The following is a 19,147-nucleotide window of genomic DNA, read 5'->3' as shown; positions in this document are numbered from 1 at the left end:
TGGACTTTCATACGCCCCTTTGACCCTGCCTGTGAAACTGGCTTTCATCTGCGATACTTTTTTGTGTGAAGGTACCAACAAAGAAGCATTCAAGTTAGGATGGTGGTTATCTGAAGGGAATAGCAGGAAGCCAAGACTGGGGTTTCAAGATTAGCAGTTGACACTCACTACTTCTGCCCCTTGTGCTGAAAGCAATTGCCTCTGTCCAACCAGTTGGGTCAATCCCTCAATTTACCACCTTCAGAGGGAGTCCCCCAGTCATAACAGAGCTGGTGAAAGGGAATTCTGCAATGCCGAACAACTGTATCAATTTTCGCCACAGCAGACAGTGACATTGTCGCACATTAAATTATGTTTGCGAGAAGCCTCAACAGGGAGTTGAGCAAAAAGCACAGTTTTATAAATTCCTGTTGCTTGTCTGCTATGTCAATTAGGTTAAACTATTTGTGACAGAAGCTATAGATAGCTAACATCACTATTAAGACACATGCACGACTGGCTTCTCAAACAATAACTCCTTTAATATAGTCCTTTTCTTGGTCTTTTTTTTCAGAGGGTGTTTGTGGAAAGTGCGTGGTACGGATGCATGGGAAGGTATGCCACACAATTCTTGGCTTCAGAGGTGAAATTGGGAGTGTGTCTAATGGAGCAGAGGCTATCAGAGATGTGGATATCTCAACCTCCTTTATATGCACCTGCAAATTTAAGAAATTCTTCAGTTTGGGAGTTTTCGCATCACAGGCCAGTAATAAAACCACAACTTCCTTGACGTTTCCTACCTTTTTCACAAAACTCCCAACAGGCTCCCCAACCTTTGGTGCGTCACTCTAAACACACTATGATTTATCTCAATTGTTTCTTACGATTAGTGAGCTCCATGTGGCATCCTTCATACGTCACTGACACACACTCACACACACTTGTTGACAAGAGTAAAAGTGGTCATACTCACAGTCCTCTGAGCCTGAGCCAAATCTTTTCAATTTGCTCCGGTTGGAGGTACTTGAGGGCCGTGCTTTCAAACTCCTCGATCTCTTTGGTGGGAGACTCCATGTCACACTCACGAGTGACAACACTCGTGCCAACGGGAGATCAGTGCAGAAGAAAAAAAACTTTAATCCCTCACGTGCCAGAGAGAGCGAGATGGAAAAGTGTGACCTGAGGTTGCCTCTTTCTTCAGTCACACTGGCGCCCACAGCTGCGATGCGCCGACCGTCATGCTTCCACCCGCCTTTATTAATCTCTTCTGTCCCCTCTTGTTAAATTTCACAAAAGAGTCTGAGGCTGTTGTGCGCTTTCCCAACTGTCCCGTAAGCTCACTCGTCATCTCTTGCATGAGCACAGGGGTCCTGGAGCCGTGCCATGCTTGCCCAGCAATGACGGGATGCAGACGGCAGGGCAACGCAATCCGGGATTAACGCGCACTACCGCCGAGCTCTTCACACACACCGGGGAGGGGGAGGAGGAACAGTGGCAGTCAAAGAGGGAGGAGTCATGGCTGATAATGAGAAACCACGTTCTGTTTCATCCGCTGGCAAGCGAGAAGGGAGGGAGATAAAAGAAGCGCGGATGACGGTATTGAACCTGCAGGATTACTATGAAAAGGTTCACAGGATGACAACTCAAAACAAAGGAAGAAATCAAAGAGTATCTGGAGGGAGAAAATGGACAAATTACATGCAGCACAGAAGTTGTATACATATAAGGTGTACCTAAAAAAATAATAATAATTGAAGTATGAATACAGTTATCCCTAAATTACATTCCAGACCACCTCTGCAAAATTCGCAAACTAGCGACCATATGCGTATATTTTTAACTCTTTGACTGCCAACCATTTTCAGAAAAGAGAACATGTGGGTGCCAGCTGATTTAGAGCATTTTGACTGATCTTTCAAGGTCCACTTGGACTATGGAAACACAGATACTACCAAATGAAAGAATGAACTCTCATCTTTCATAGAAAAAAAAAAGTTTGTTTTTACCTTATTCAGTTTTTCAGTAATCAACAATAGAAAATAGGTTAGTTTCACCGAAATGCTCTGTTTTGGACCAAAATACGTAGAAATCAAGCTTTTTGTGAAACACATGCACTCTAGTGAATTTGACACTTTTTTGGACCAAAATACGTAGAAATCAAGCTTTTTGTGAAACACATGCACTCTAGTGAATTTGACACTTTTTTGGACCAAAATACGTAGAAATCAAGCTTTTTGTGAAACACATGCACTCTAGTGAATTTGACACTTTTTTGGACCAAAATACGTAGAAATCAAGCTTTTTGTGAAACACATGCACTCTAGTGAATTTGACACTTTTTTTCCCCCCATGAATGATGCCACAAACTCCTAAACAGTGCTTTACTTCTGTAAAACACTACCACCAACAATGAAAAAGTGTTTTTTGATAGCAAAATAAGTTTATTTACATTCAACAGTGTAAAAATTTGACAAATCAATTTGGCAAACGATTTACAAATGTGTGCAACTGTGCATGTGTGGTGTGTGTATGTGTTACTATTTACAATTGTGTGGATGTTTCAACTACACAATTTTTCTTTTTTTGTGGAATATTGTGTAACACTATACTTATTTTAAGGTTTCGGTATTCGCAATGGCGCTTGTGGCAATTTTAAGAAATAGAAATTAAACAAATGGAAAATTAACATCACTGTCATGCAATTTTAAGATAATATGATAGATTACAATATTTAGGTCTTTCTTTAAAATTACCTGCTATTGTTTTTTGGAGGGGACATTTTATATATCAGAAGTACTAGTGGTATCAGTATTTGGTATCAGTGACAACTCGAGTTGAGTACTTGTACTTGGCTGAAAAAGTGGTATGGAACATCTCTATATGTGGCAAAAACTGTTACATTTCTTTACATTTGATTACATTATGGCATTATTGCAAGTTCAACATTTTTGTATTGTTTTGTTTGTTTTTTATTTGAAATTTAAAAATATATTGAGTTGGTGATGTTTGGTCACTATCTACAGAACAGATCAGGGACAATCAAAACACTCTTCTCAACATACCCAACAGCACAGGATTAACGTAAATGCAGAAACAGCAACCCATACACTTGACAGCATGACATGAACTGACACTGACGTTGACATTGAAATGATGTCATTAGAAATACAGCCTGTTGTCATGTGAGCACGTGAATACATTTGTGGCACCGCATATTAAATGCCGAGCCGAGCAGGATTAAATAGCATGCAGACGGCGGCGTTGACGCTGATTTGACCGAGATTACGCTGATCCAATGAGAGCATCTCTGCATCCCACATGGTCCACCCCAGCACAAACAGCATTGTGGTGCATAATCATATCAATGCCTCCTGTTCTCGCTGTTGACAGTGATTGCAAAATAACAAATCGTGGGAGATTTAGGGCAGTGTGAGGAGGTCTAAATATTTTGTAGTTGTTGTTTGTTATGTCCGGTCTGTCCTTGGTCCCTTTTTTTTTTTTTTTGCTTTGATGTGCAGTCACAAACTTGAGATACGAGCGCTTTATGGTGGCAATTGACTCATTTCACAACAAGCAGCAGTTTGGCAGATTTGGCGTTAGTAAGTAAAAAGAGACTTCAAAGTCAAACTGTTCGCTGACACTGTTGGCTGAAGTTAACGGTCAAATTTTTCATATATATAGTTTTTCATTTAACCTTTATTTGGTCCCATTGAGATTAAAAACCTATTTTTCAGGAGAGCCATGTCCAAGACAAGCGGCATCAAAATTTTAAACATAAAACAAAGAGAATTACATTTATTTACAATTAATCTGAAGATGTTATGTCATAATCCTCAATTTTCACCTTTTTATATGTATACAGCATTCTATTTATTCTATGTTCAATGTTTAATTAACAAGCGTAGTTCATGTTTACAGATAAGATGTTGGATATGTTCTAGTAATAAAGCAACAGATTTGTTTGCATTATTGTTGCAATATGCAATTTAGCTTGTGTGATTTCTTACGTTACAGTACAGTATATTGTATTTACTTATGTGAATGCCACACTTGTGTTGCAGAATTTTGTTGTCGTGGTGAATGCTTACAAGACTGCAAGTCAAAGTATTTACATAAATAGTACTGTATTTTGTTAGTTTACATTATATTATTGCGTGGGGCTTGAAGGCAAACGTCTGGTGGCCTGGCACAGCCCGAAAAGGAAACATGGATCCCCCCTTTTCATGGACTCACCACCTGTGAGAAGGGCCAGAAGGATTGGGTGCTTTGTGAGCTGGGCTGCGGCCCGATCCCCGGCTACAAAAGTCTGACCTCAGATAAGCGTTTTTTTTTGTTTGTTTGTTTGTTTTTCAGGGGGGGGGGATAAGAGGTAGTTGATGAATGGGTGGGTGGGTGTATGGATAGACGGACATGTGATTGTAGTAGGTAAATTGTCTTTCATATTAATGCTTTGGCTTAATATTAGGGCTGGGCAAAAAATCTAATTAATTCAATGAATATGTCAATTTAAAAAAAATGTACGATTTGAAAATTTGCTGAATTGTGAAAGGATGGAAGGATTTTAAGAGTTCAACTTTAAGCAATCAAAGCTGGTGCTCATTACTAAAAGCTGCTTTCTTTTAAGTTCTGTTACATCCAAATGTTATTGTGAGGTGTAATTTTGCACAATTGGCAGAATGCTGGACGGGTGGTTTACAAGACGTGCTTACAATAGTTACTAACTACTTATTTCTGGCATTTAAGCAAGTTATACACACGATATGAAAAGCTTTTTCTTTTTTTTGCACAAGCTATCAATTTTATGTTTATGTCAAAAGTGATTGAAAATCAGTATACATTATTGTTGTCTTTACATTTTGCACATGATTTTTATTTTTATTTTTTTAAATACACTAATTGTTTGTTGGCTGTATTACTCTGATTAAAATCATAGTTGTCCAGAATGACCGAATTTTTTTTTAATCAAGACCAATTTTTTTGGGCCATATCACCCAGTCCTGATGTTAGTATACTACAATGTATACATCTGATGCTTATTGTGCTAAGGACCAATTGCTTGTGTTTGTAGAAAAATACATTTAAAAAGGACCTTGAAAAAATAATCACATATTAAATCGCCATTGTTCAGACCTAATCAAAAACAACTTAATCTGTATCTTTGTGTGTGCGCGCGGGTGTGTATGCGTGCGTGTGTGTGTGTGTGTGTGTGTGTGTGTACGATGACCCACGGCAAACAACAAACACAACCAAACTGTTTAGCAATGTGCAGGCAGGGTTGTGCGACTACAGTAGTGGCTGACCATTGTAAATATTTACTGCCATAAATATTTGGGGGTTCATTGTACATTATTTCCTTTTGGGGGAAAAAGACTGGTTGAGCATAGACGTTCCACATACGAGTACAGTACAGTTTCTTTTTTTTCTCGGGTGACAAACAAGATGACAGTTTTCTCCCAAATTTGCAAGAATAACTCAACCGGGCCTTCCTTCGCGTCCCCCGCCACACTTGACGCTCTTTCAATTACTTGATGCATGATGCCTGGGTAAAGCCGGGGCACCACCTCAAACATGTCTCTTCCTTTCATCTGCGGTGATGGCTTTGGTGCAAGAGGTTCATCCGGGCATCAAGAAGCCTGCTGATGTTCTCTTCAAAGGCGCGCTGGCGTCTCAGTTTTGAGCTTGTCTAAATGCACTCTTCATCACGTTTTTTTGTGGAACCTCTCGGGGGACCCACACTGGCATGCGGGTGACTGCAGGTCAACGCGAGGAGAAAGCATCAACACCAACTGCTTGACAATATCACTGTTTGTTGTTCGCGGGTTGGCACACCCGAGAACTGGATGACAGGGTCGTCGGGAAGTGTAAATATGACAACGGCTATGTGGAAAAAAGCTTGGAAGGTCCCTAAAGGTCAGCACTCTGAGGGTGAGCTGTGAACGCAGAAGAGCGTTATCCAACTGTTTCCGGCATGCTATATCCCTCGCTGACATTGGATGATGGCATCTAATTTACCAGATTTTCACAAATGCACTACAATACTCCCAAAAAGTTAGGGATATTAAGTTTTTGAGTGAAGTTTTAAAGATGAACTTGCAACCATTTCAGGTCAACATTTGAATGCACATGACCAACCCTTCAGGGTTTCAGTGATTTTTTTGAACAACTTCTCTAGCAGGGAGCTGAACAGCAAAATTCACAACTTTTTGAACCGTAAATACACTCCTTGGTTCACAGTTTGACATTATGAGATCAAGACGACACCTAAGTGATCAGCAGTACCTTGCTCCTGCGAGGCTTTGAACAGGATGTTTTCAGAGGGATTTGGTCACTAAGCTTAGCGTGTCACAGAGTGCCAACAGCAGGTTGCAAGACAGACACTGGATGAGTCACAGAAAGGTAAAAAAGTAAACATTATTTGGGGGGAAAAAATCTTGGATTTAGTTTTTCTGCTACTTGTTGAACAGCAAGTACTGAAACATTGAACAGCTGAACATTTGGGTATAGAGAAGGTCAAATTACATTAACCGTTCATAAGAAATCTCACTCGAAAGCCAAATATCCCAAGCTTTTTGTTAGTAGAGTACCCAACTGCAGATTCATCTATTAGGAGTAAGGGCTCCGTTAGGAGAAATGTATGTAGGTAAATTAAAATGTATGTTTAACACAAATGAAAGAGCTACAGAGATAATACATAGCACAAGATTGTGGAGAGACCATATTGCCAGAGTGTGCTGAAATGCTAATTGTTGCTAAAGACGCCATCTCCACAATTATCTTTAATACTGCTACGTAGAGAACTTCAGCTGAGAAACGGTTGAGCTGCTTTGGTAGATAACACTATTTTGGTTATCAATGGGGTTCAAATTGGGCTCAGGAGTTAGCTTTGTAAACCAGCGGTCCCCAACCACCGGGCCACGGCCCGGTCCCGGGCCACTTTGGACCAGGCCGCGGTGAGCCGCACAGTTGAAAGAATAACAAAAACTTACTCTACTTCTGGTTAATTGATTAGCCGAGGCTTAAAAATATTTTATTGTGAAAAGTGACCGGATTCTCTCTGTTTATGACGTACTCTTAACGCATGTCAAAATGCTAATTATCTCAGTCGCGTAGCGCTGATGCTAATCGACATATTTGGAAAGTTTCTTTGTAACGGAAAAAAGGCCCAGTGATGAGACAACACAGGAGCCTATGACCAAGAAGAAAGAGAAACGTGCATGGACTTACTACAGGTGATTCCCACGCATGATAGCCTGCTCTACAGCGAGCAGCTCTTAATTTTCCATTATGGTGAGTGAGTTACTCAAAGACTTTAGATTTGTTCTGTGGTGCCTTGTTATGTTGGCTCATTTAAGGAGGGCGCTGCTAATATAGTTACATAAAAATGTGGCTTCACATTTATTTATTATATCTACAAAATACCCCAGTTTTTGTGTTGCTCGTATCATTCATAAGCATTATCATAGTGATCTCACCATATTAAAGTGTTGTTGTTACCCTTGTTATGGTGTTTATGTTGCTAGTAAAGGTACATAAAAAAACTGTGGATTTGCATTTGTTGTTGTAGCCTTTTGTTAATCAGCCGCCGAACAGCCAAGCCAGCCCCCACCCCCCCTCCAAACCACTGGGTTGCCGGTCTGCAAAAGTTGTGTACTTGTATGAACCGGTCCGTGATGCAAAAAAGGTTGGGGACCACTGTTGTAAACAATATGAGCAGAGGTAGTTACAGTTACTAACTCACTAGCAGAATTTTGTTTCAAATGGGGAAAAGCTGGCTTCTATTTAAGGGAGCCATTCATTTGTCTTAAGTGAATAACGCAGCCGGCAACATTAGTTGTGCAACATGCAGGCATCAAGATTTTATATCACACAACAGCAGACGGAGTGGAACAAAGGCAATCAGTTGAGCGCAGACCTCCGCCAAGGTCGGATGATAATGATAGCAAATATTCTTGCGGATGGCAAAAAAAACAAATAGAAGGAAAATAAATTGTCCTTGTTTATTTGCTCTGGAGTTAATACAGAAAATTGTTGAAAAAGTTGCAGTCCAGGCACGTGCGTGGGGAGCTATGGGTGCCCTTTTGGTGCCCAAAGTGCCCCTTTAACCCTTTGTCCACCAGCCCACCCCCAGCTCCTCACCCCATGCATGGCGACTCGGTGGCATGGGTTTGAAGTTTGAACCCCAAGTGGGTGGACAGTGCAGGCACATTATCATGTGCTTTTTTTTTACTTTTTTTTTTGCCCCTCCAAAGGTCACGGCTGCAGTCTACAATGTTCCACAACAATTCTGAAGGTTGTGGTAGTTGTGGCAGAATTGACCATCCAAAATTCACAGATTCACACTAAAAATAGTTGTTTTCCTCTTCTGTCAAAGTCAGGTGAAGATACTGGTAACAATTGTTGTTGTTGTTTATTTAGTTTTATTTCATCTACCATAGTTTTCCGAAGAGCAATGTAACAACAGACTGTCCTGAAACTGATTAATGGCATTTTCATTCATTATAATGGAGAAAGATCATTTGAGATGTGAGTGTTCTGACATTAGCATGGCTATGGAACAAAATAGTGTGGAGTTGAAGAAATATTTGGATAGGGATTTTAGTTTGTTATATTTTGCCTGTGACACTTACATAACAAAATATTCCCAAGGAATGTTAAATGATGTCTAAGGGAGATTGAACTACACTTAAGTACACATGGAACTCACATTACTCGATGAATCAAAGTTTGGTCTTGGAGGACTATGCAACATCTCCGAGTTACTTTGACACTGCGGAATTCACATGATTTGCAGCATTTCAGTCCATTTCTAAGGCTTTGCCTTCAGTATTAAATAACTATCACTACAATCAAGTCATCCTAAAATGAAATGCTGGAATGACTGAAATAGGCTCTGAATGACACCGGGCTAAAATATGTCCGTCATTGTGACAATTACACTCAGCTAAGCTATTCTCGTCACATCACCCAGGCGCCTTAAAGCTCACGTATCACAATCACGACATTAACAGCGGTGGCCATTTGGAGGTACATAAAAAATTCAGATCTCATTAAAATTCCCAAGCAAGTCGATAAGGATATCTATGCATCGAAGTAGCAATTGCGGGTGCCAGTAATAGTCACACTTTGGTATCATTATCCGTCATGAAACCTTATTTCCCATCTATGCATCACGACTCCCTTTTCATTAGATGTGGGGGAAGAGTCCAAGGTTGCATGAGCAGTAAGTGTAACTGTATGTTTAATATACCCCAAAAAACATGGACAACGACTGGAGGGGAAAATGGAAAAACAAAAGCATAAGGCCCCAGTTTCCACGTTTCTAAAGACATTTTGGAGTGTCTGTGAGAAGAGAAGCAAGGACTTGGTCAAGATAAAGAATTAAGAATTGACACCTGGGCCAGGCCAATTTATTGAAAATTGAAGCCGCAAACAAGCCCTCATGGTAAATTCTCGAAACCGCTGTCAAAAACTAATATCATGCTGGGCCCACATTATATAGCGCATGCAAAATAGGTGCCATAACTGAGCAGCACCCATCCGTGTAGCAAACCTGCTTCCAATTGTGGCTCATTTGAGTGATTCCCTAGTAGGATTGTCAACAGCAGCCCCTGGAATTGGCCCAAAATGGACAAGTCCCTGCTAAATTTTAGGGATGTGTCCTTGAAACTTACAGTCAAACTCTATCAATCAAATGATGTTAGCATAGAGCTTCTCATATTTAAAATGAAACTCAAAGTGCTTTACATGAATTAAAATTAACCCCTCCAACCAATTGACCACAATGTCAGACACACACACACACACACACACACACACAAGTTAAAAATCCTGTTACAACTGAAGGCACATGGACTCACACACATATTGCTTAAAAAAACAAACAAACAAAAAAAAATAACATAATGAACCAAAAAAAAAAAAGAAAGAAAAAAAAGCATAACCTGTGAAACTGCTATTGGGGGAATATTTTTTTATTTATATTTTAACTCAGTCCCTATGAGTTTTTTTGTTTTGTTAGTTTTTTTGCATTCATAATCAAAACACTCAGTTCTCAAAACACCCTTTCCCAAATGCCACCTTTTTAAAAGTTTTTTTTTTAATGCTGTAGCCTAATGTGCATTTTAATGAGGAAAAACAGCACGATAATATTGTATTTGACCCCTGGGGGTAGAATAAGACAGACGGACGGATATACTGTTCACTGAGATGTCTCTTCAGTACGGCACTAACACTAGTCATTCTGTACCGAGGATAAAGAATATGACAAATGTAACTAAAACACCAAAATTCCTGTCTTTTTTTAATCAAGTTTGCCCTTTTACAACGACAAATGAAAATTTCTACTTCATTTCTTTGATCAAAAGAATTTAAATGTTTATAATAAAAAAAAAGTGAGAATCAGAATCAGTGTTGCATTTTTCAGATTAACTCTGCCTGGAAGAGTTTTATTATGCCCAACCCTAAAATGAACTCCAACAGTATTAAGAGAAGAGTGTAGGCACAAAGAAATAAGGGTCATGTGCTTTCCTCTGTCGCTCTGGTCTTGATGAGCGCAACCTGTAAATGGCATCACTCAGTAGGCGTCCATATGGTCGTTGGTTTGTGCCTCAGTAGTTTTGAGCCAGACATGAGGCATCATCCCCATCCTGGCACATATCTATGTTGTCAACACTTATGGCTCTCTCGGGAAGTGACGCATGTCCATTTTCAGTTTCCCTGAGTTCACTTCAGGGTCAAGGCTTTGGCCGGCGGCACGCTGGCGGTAGCTCAAACATGTAAAAGTGACAAAGATCTCTGAGGATTTACACCTTCACCTGAAGTGCCTCCCTCCCTGGGATGCTGGTTGCCCGAGTGCCCTTAACACTAGCAAAAAACTTTGGCTAAAAACACACACACAAAATCATTACTCAACCATGCTGTCCTTCATGTAAACATTCACAAAAATGATAACTGGTTTGTTGCTAAATGTACTCATGTTTTCTTTACATTCGAGGAAGTGCGTAAATGTGAGTGTGTGTAAGAGGGGTTATTGAGTGTGGCAAAATCCAAAAGAAACATTATCATACAAACTACTGCATACTGTACATCTAATTACTGATTATTGTGTGGCATCTTTACCAACTGAGATGTCCAAAAAAAAAAAGGAAAAGAAAAAAAAGGCTCTACTGTGTATTTTCAATCTGTTATCAAAATGTAATTAGCAGGGCTTTAGGGGCTACATACAGTGGGACAAACATATTGATTTAAGCTAAGGTTAAAAGCCTTTCTCTAACAGCATTGATGAAATGTATGTAAAATAAACTAAATGATAGCGAGCGTGGGATTATAGGAACCTCGGCACGGCAACACGGTCCATTAATGCAGCATAAATGTATTAAAAGCCAGAGCCAAAATGATGTGGCCTCAGGCGGGCGGTCTTAACGTCACGACTGCGAGGTGACGCTGCATTCGGTCGATGTCCAAGCACTTTCGGTCACGCACACACCAGCGGAGGCTTATTAACCGTTTTGTGGGGCTTGTGATGAAAGCAGCGGGAGCCAAAGGAGGGGTCGGCCAGCAAAACCGGGGGCTGCCACAGAGGCGGCCGCTTTAATCAACTGCGCTGTGCAGCGTCCAATTAGCCGGCGGATAAATCACAGCGCTGACCGCAGAAGCCATGCGGGCCTCTGAAGTCAAACGTGCGGCCGTGTGAATTTCAAGTCGTTTTGAATTGTATCTTATTGATCATGTGAAATTTACTCAATCTAACGTTTGCTCTCTAAACGAGGTGTTGTTTGATAGCAAATTAGAACGTAGAACGGAAGAGAGCAAACCTTTGTCCAGTTTAAACAAGGCGCATATAAAGCCTATGCTGAAGCATTTCCAAAAATGTTATTGTGATTTTTATGCTCCACACTTTTTTGCCGTGTAACAACTCCCACATAATACTTCCAATTTACACCGTTTACAACCGTTTACAACTTGCTTCAAAAATTCTTGCCTATATATATCGTCTGATTCCACATTACTTACAGTATTTGCACGATTTAACGTTAAATATAAACATTTCCCCATTCATTTTCAATGGGACAGACATTGAACTTTTCACTTTCCACGCCCACTTACATACATACAACTGATCATTACCACCTGTCTGATACTGCTCAGTGGCACAGTTGGTAAAGTGCATTGTCCCTTAACCAGGAGGTCGCAGATTCGAATCCCACCTCTGACTGTACATTGCAAATATATACATGGCCATTATGCTAAGTGATATACATGTATACCAACTGACTATCATATCAATAAATGGATTATAATTTCAGTGAAATGATTAAATGCATGCACCTTTCAAAAATAAATACACTATTAGCCATGAATTTGAACAAGTCAAGTCAGCTCAGTGATCAGAGTAACTGCCTGCCACCATGGAGAACCAGGGTTCAAACCCCACTTGGACCACATTTTAGTACGTTCGATACCAACTGACTATCAAATCAGGAAATTAAAGACAATTTCAAGGAAATGATTAAATGCATGTTAGCAGCATAAAATGACACTTTTAAAAATAAATAAGCCATTAGCCATGATTTTGAACAAGTCAAATTAGCTGAGTGCTTAGAGCAATTGCCTCCCACCACGAACAACCTGGGTTCAAATCCAGCTTGGAACACATTTGAGTACATTCAATGGTTTGATACCAACTGACTATCATATCAGTAAATGGATTATAATTTCTCAGAAATGATTAAATCCCACCTAAAACCAATTGCAGTTCATATTTTCTTTTTATTTGTCATTTAACTACAATTAAAAATGTATAATTTTCACAAAATTTATTTTTCAATTTACTTCATAAGAACATGCATTCAAATCTTAGCATTCAGCTAATAGCATTCAGTTTTTCACCATTCCCACGCAATTTCTGCAGAAATTGCACTTTGTCTAGTTGTTTAAGGGTTTGCTTTACAGATCACAACTGTCATTTTTAGCTGAACCCAGAAGCCATCAGACTAACCTGCCAAATAAGAACGTAGCAATCTTGTTCTTGTAATCAAAAGCTGTCATTACAATTGCCTCTCTGTCGGTACGAGCTAAGGAATGATCCTGTGTGCAGAACAGTGGGTCACTAGTGGTACATACACCCCCGCCATTGACAAATACTCACGTTATCACCCTTAGCAGAAGGCCATTTAATCACTGCCCATTTCTTTAAAATATAAAAAGGCAAGAAGAGCATGAAACCAGTTGGGCAGATGAGTCACCGAGTATCAAGACACCAATGGCTCTATATTGTTTACGGTGACTCACTGAAGCACTAGAACATGCGGTGAGGGCAACTCTTGAATATATTCAACGGCTCAAGCGGCATGAGCAGTTTTTCTCATGTGTAATATACAGATTACACCTCCTAGACACCTTAACTTTGTTCAGTTTGGGAAAGTCAATAGCCAATACTCTTGTCCTGCCAGCTTCAGTTCATGCCAGCACTATCTCCTTCCATAAAATCTCATTCTCATCGCCCTAGAGCAGGGGTGCTCAAGTTCGGTTTCCCTCCTGCAGCACAGCTGAATCTAATGATCAGCTAATCAGCAAGCTTTGCAGAAGCCTGATAACGATCCTGATCACGAATCAGGTGTGTTAGTGGAGAGAAACACGGAAAACAGGCTGGATAGGGGCTCTCGAGGACCGAACTTGAGCACCCCTGCCCTAGATCAGAGGTGGGCATCGAGGGCCGCAGTCCTGCAGGTTTTGCGTGTTGCCCTTCTCCAACACAGCTGATATATGATCAGCTCATCAGCAAGCTCTGCATAAGCCTGATAACGATCCTGTTGATTGGAATCAGCTTGTGTTGGAAGTGAGAAACCTACAAAACCTGCAGGACTCCGGCCCTCGAGGACCGAGATTGCCCACCTCGGCCCTAGAGGATAACAAGCAGCTCAGGCCTCCGCGGTGACACAGCAGTTACATAACTTTATGGATCCCTGAAAAATACTGTGCTTATTTAATCACTCAATACAACAGTGGTGCCTTAAGATACAAGTGACCCAAGTTTTTTTCGAGGTATGAGCAGTCATTCAAATCACTTCACAATAAGTAACAATTTGGTAAAAAGTGAACAACTCATTACTGTACTTGCAGATGCCAGTTTCTGATACTTGATAATGCCATGACGTTTTGCATTTGTACTGAAAATGTATTATTTTAATCAAGATTTGGTTCAAAAAACACACACCTTTCTAGAACAGTGCACAAGTTTAGCTGAAATAGAGGTTGGATTAACTAGTTTAGGGATCTGGTTTGACATAAAATTGTCCAAACCCTTATAAATCGAACCTCTCAACAACAAATCCTCTCAGATTTCTATACAGTAATCCTTCATCAAAGCAGAGTGATTAGCTTGGTTTTTAATCAAAACAAGACATTGGAAACATCTGCATTTACTTTAGAAAATAATGTTCAACGTTTTTGCTGATTTTTAAAATGATGCTACGGACCAAACCAGTAAGTGAATCATAATCAATGTACAATGTTTTTTTCGTTTTCTGCATTTTTAATTTGTCCTGTTTTTTTTGAATGAATAACTTAATTAAAACATGTTTTTTCATCTTAGTCATCGATTAATCCAAAAAATGAAAAATAAAATTACACCGATTAATAAAATAATCAGCCCTACTCAAATATGACATTTTTTGGTCATTAATGACATTTGGACATCCAACTGCAACACAGTGATGTAAATCAACGAACAGTCACCATGCAGTGAGTACTATTTAGCATACCTCCACGAAGCTATGCTATCCATGTCTTAAAATCACAAAGGAGCAAGTCTCAGTCTGAAAAACTAATCTTTTTTCCTCAGCCAAATGAATGTGTGTCACACAGACACTTATCATTGGCGACAACAACAGCACTGTATTTTGAGATGGCAGACAAAAAAGGAGACAATGGAAGGGTAAGAAACAAAATGAGCTCATCTCCAATTCAAATCATGCATACAATCATCACAATGCATTTTGACCACGCGCCTGGAAACGCTCGCGTCGTGCCACCTGCGGCAATTTTGCCTCTGGAGCCATCAAGGTTAATTGGAATCAGACGGTTAAAAGCGGTTCAATATTCCAAAAATGACAAGACATTATGTTAATGGTCATTTGAAGTCCTTGGTATCAAGGTGGAATCAATCGCGGCCGCATCCCTTGAGGTCGACGACCATACATAGCAATTACAATAGTTGTGTGAGCATGTGTGAGTGTGCAACAAGGATTAAATGTCAGATAGATTATCTTCATACAGCAAGCACAGTTCTTCTTCAAACGGTGGCACGTCAAATCAAAATTCGCATTGAGAAAAAAATACAAAATGAGCACAGAATGCCAAGAAGCATAGACACTTACTGAATGTGCACGCTGACTATGGTGCATTGACCCTATGCAAATGAAACCCATACAGTATAAGTATGCTTCTCCTGTATCTATTATCTCTCGGTGAATGCACTTAAGTGTCACATGACTGACACAGGGATCATTGCACCGTTACAAAATATACTATACAGTGGAATCTCCATGGTCGACTTCCATAGGTGACGTGAATCACTAAACAACCCTTCATTAATTGTTCAGGCAAGGTTTTAAGTCAAAACAACTATAAAGAGAAGAGACTCTAATAAAAAAAAATAAGATAACGAAAAGTGCTGATAAGGGTTTTGTCGACAATAAATTGTGTACTACACAATTTGATATATAATATTTATATAGTATCTATGGGGAAAATCAATTATTGAATACAACTGATATTTAATTGTCGTATGAAGCAGCCAGACACTTTCCTGTGTCATGTTTCTGGTTCCATGGTTCTACTGGAGCAGCACCATGTCCTAGTGGTTAGCACATCTGCCTCAAAATTCTGAGGTTTGAGGGGTTAAATGTATCAAGGAGTATCAAACGCACAGTCCATGGGTCAGAACTGGTCCACCAGGGCGTCCAACCCGGCCCGCAGGGATGATTTTTGGAAAGCGGCAAATTTGGAAAACACATTACCCGCAATTTTTCAATCAAAAAATGTTGTCCACTGGAGGTCGCAACGATGCTTCATTTAATTTTTGGAAAACAAACAAACAACTACTTTAAAAATATTTTAAGACGATGAATAATGCACGATGTCACTTAACAGCATCAGTTCAAAAGAAATTGGTTTGGTCGGAACCCTTTTTTGTTTTGTTCATATACTGCTGCCACAACTTGTATTAATTTTTATATAAACATTTACAAGGCAGGGGGATAACTTTAGTTTGCGTGAATGTCATGAGTCAATTGAGGTCATCAAGATTTCCAGTTGGATGGTTGTAAAAATCTATCTGAATTCAAAAAACTTTCTAGATCTTAAGTTGTTTTAGAAAATGTACATACATAAAATCACATATGATTTCCAACAAGATAATCATTAATAAATGTGAATATCGTCTGAATGTACTTCTAATTAGATGTGGCTAAAACAATAGGGGTGAACATTTTTAATAGTGTTATTTAAAGCTTATTTGGCCACAAATTTACTGGTTCAGCACACCCGAGATCAAACTGTGTGGAAGGAGTATGAAGTGAAATGAGTCTGACACTCCTGGTAGCGTGTGCAGTGCGGAGTTTGCATGTTTTCCCCAGGCTTGCAAGGACTTTCTCCGGGGGAACCCTGGCTTCCTCCCGCATTCCAAAAACAGGCATGCTAGCTTCACTGAAAATTCTAAATTGTCCATACATATGAATCAATGTATACAGTATGTGCTCTTTTGATAGGCTGGTGACCAGGGTGTACCCCGCCTCTCGCACAATGACAGCTGTGATGGGCTCCAGCTCCCCCGCAATCTTAGTAAGGGCAAGTACCAGAAAGGACGGATAGATTGATGTATGTTTAGTTTGGAGTCAGTTGAGTGTAATTGTCGTCTGCTTCACATTCAAGAAATCCGGTTTCAAATCCGGGAAGCGGCCAAACAAATATCAAACCTGATGGCTGTCTTCTCGGTGGCGTCCGCCTCATCCGTCAGGGGGAACTCATCTGCCAGAATCTCCTCAGGACTCCGAGGGTCATTCTGGGGGGGCTTCTGCTCTTTGCCTTTGATGCCCATCCCTGCTGTGATGGCGTTCCATAAAGCACTTTGGGACTTGGAGCCTGCAATTATGATAAGAGATGCATTGTATTTGTATGTAGCTGTACACAAGGATCTTATCATTTGTTTGCTGGTGAGTAGCACTAAAACTCAATCACTTGTGGGGACTGGAGTAGCATTCTAATGCTGCCATCATGTGGACGTGTTATGTAACACAGCCAAAAGTGACACTAAATGACACAAGAAAGCATCAGATTTGATCATCTTTGTCATTGGTACCGTATGTTCAATTTGAAATTTGTGGTTATAAAGCCTCTTTTGCACTGATCAACATTAATTGCATACAAGAGGATAAATGTCAAAGGGAAAGTCATTGTACATTTGTAGCTGTGCTTCACAACTTTTATTGAGCCAAGGCACCAATTTGACCTCAAGAAAAATTCAATCATGATCTCATCGCCGTTTACTTACAAAATGCTTTACTCATTGTGAAATCTGAGCCTTTTTGATTGAACACCGAGCTGATATATTCGGAGGAAGCCATGACTTATTCTTTCTGCTGTATGAAAGCCAACAGGTGAACACACAGGTGCCTTCCCACCTAAGAGCATTTCATTGTTCTGCTTTTCGCTCTACTTCATTGAACAAAAATATATTTATAATTGGATTTTCATAAAATTTAAAGTATATTTAGAAAATTTTCCATGATGCGCCTGATGATCATTTCAGTGAAGCCTAGATGGTGAATGAAATTTGTGATTTAATTGTGTTACACAAGACGATCGTCAAGGATAAAAATGTGTATTATATATTCATTATGTACAGTACAATGCGTTATTGTTTTACTTTGAGGGCAAGGAAGGACTCATTTTTTGTCAATTAACAAGAGGCAAAATGGACACATTATGTAGGCAGGAGACTTGTCAAATTTATCCAAGCCATTCAGCAAATATAATACCACATATTTACACAGCATATGTTATGATTTTTTTGCTTTACTTCATTGACAATTTCAGTTTTGTTGGCCAAAATATCCTTCTTGATAAATACAATTTTAACCAATATCCAGTACAGTCATTCATTCCAATTAGATGATATATTTTCTAATTGAGCATGAAATATTGTTTTGTCTGATTATAGATGCCACACATCTCATTACAGAGGAAATAAATCATGTGATTCCTCCAAGCCAATCATCAGTTGTAAAATTACATGCATATTGTATGTTATAATGCAAAACCATTTTTATGTCATAATTTAATATTTATTTTAAAAAAATTATAATTTTGGGTCACTTAATTTGAGATGCCTTCTTAGTGCAAGAAAGAAAAGATGTGATTTATCCAAGCAAATCAGCAAATAAGATTTAAAAAATACAGATTTACCATTTCATGACATTTTTAAATGCTTTACATTGAAAGTTTGATTGGGCAAGGAATTATATTTGGAAACTTAAGGGAAAATTGTCTCCAAATGTCTCGCCACTATAAGACCGTTCTCAGCAAATTCTTGAGTTCAAATAAATTCCGGTCAGGTTTCCAACCTCATCACAGTACACAGGGAAGGTATCGGTGCTTATTGGACATCCGTGCAGCATTTCATACAATTGATCATAATATACAGTTGAACAAGCTGGAAACGTGGGTGGGTACTGGGATTAAATGGAACAGTCCTTAAATGGTTCAGGTTCTACTTGGAGGAAAGGAGTTACTTTGTGACCATTGGAAATTTTGAATCTGATTGAATGTTCCTGACATGTAGGGTCCCTCAGCTGTCAGTCCTTGGACCCTTTCTGTTCAATCTGTATATGTTACCTTTGGGTCAAATGCTTCAAAATGTCAATGTTGACTATTATGGTTATGCAGATGACACAAATGTATTTATCAATGTCCCCGAATGACAGCAGTTCAATTAACGTATTGTGTCACTGTCTAGAGCAAGTTAACAACTGGATGAACCAAAATGTCCTTCAGCTAAACCTAAACCAAATGGCCGTCATTGTTTTCGACAATAAAGAAAAGAGGATTTCTGACCGTACTCTGTTAAAAGAGCATTTGTTGCAACTCATCCAGAACGCTTCAGCTCGTG

The 19,147-nt window shown here is 39.5% G+C and overlaps 1 protein-coding gene across 4 annotated transcripts in view; it reads right to left on the bottom strand.

Moving 5' to 3' along the window:
* The window catches only part of pde1cb (phosphodiesterase 1C, calmodulin-dependent b), a 139,783-nt gene that overhangs the window by 77,645 nt on the left and 42,991 nt on the right, over positions 1-19,147 (bottom strand). For 3 of the 4 annotated variants that reach the window (XM_077558476.1, XM_077558477.1, XM_077558479.1), the window contains exon 3: positions 16,956-17,121. In XM_077558476.1, coding sequence (XP_077414602.1) covers positions 16,956-17,121 — 166 coding nt within the window. Of the gene's footprint in view, positions 1-952; positions 1,413-16,955; positions 17,122-19,147 lie in introns of those variants that run through there. The other variant, XM_077558478.1, reaches the window with a different exon arrangement.

The sequence above is a fragment of the Vanacampus margaritifer genome, chromosome 2 (genome assembly GCF_051991255.1).
Source record: "Vanacampus margaritifer isolate UIUO_Vmar chromosome 2, RoL_Vmar_1.0, whole genome shotgun sequence".
NCBI lineage: Eukaryota > Metazoa > Chordata > Actinopteri > Syngnathiformes > Syngnathidae > Vanacampus > Vanacampus margaritifer.
Note: the sequence above shows the minus strand (reverse complement) of the source record. Positions and strands in the feature narration are given on the sequence as shown.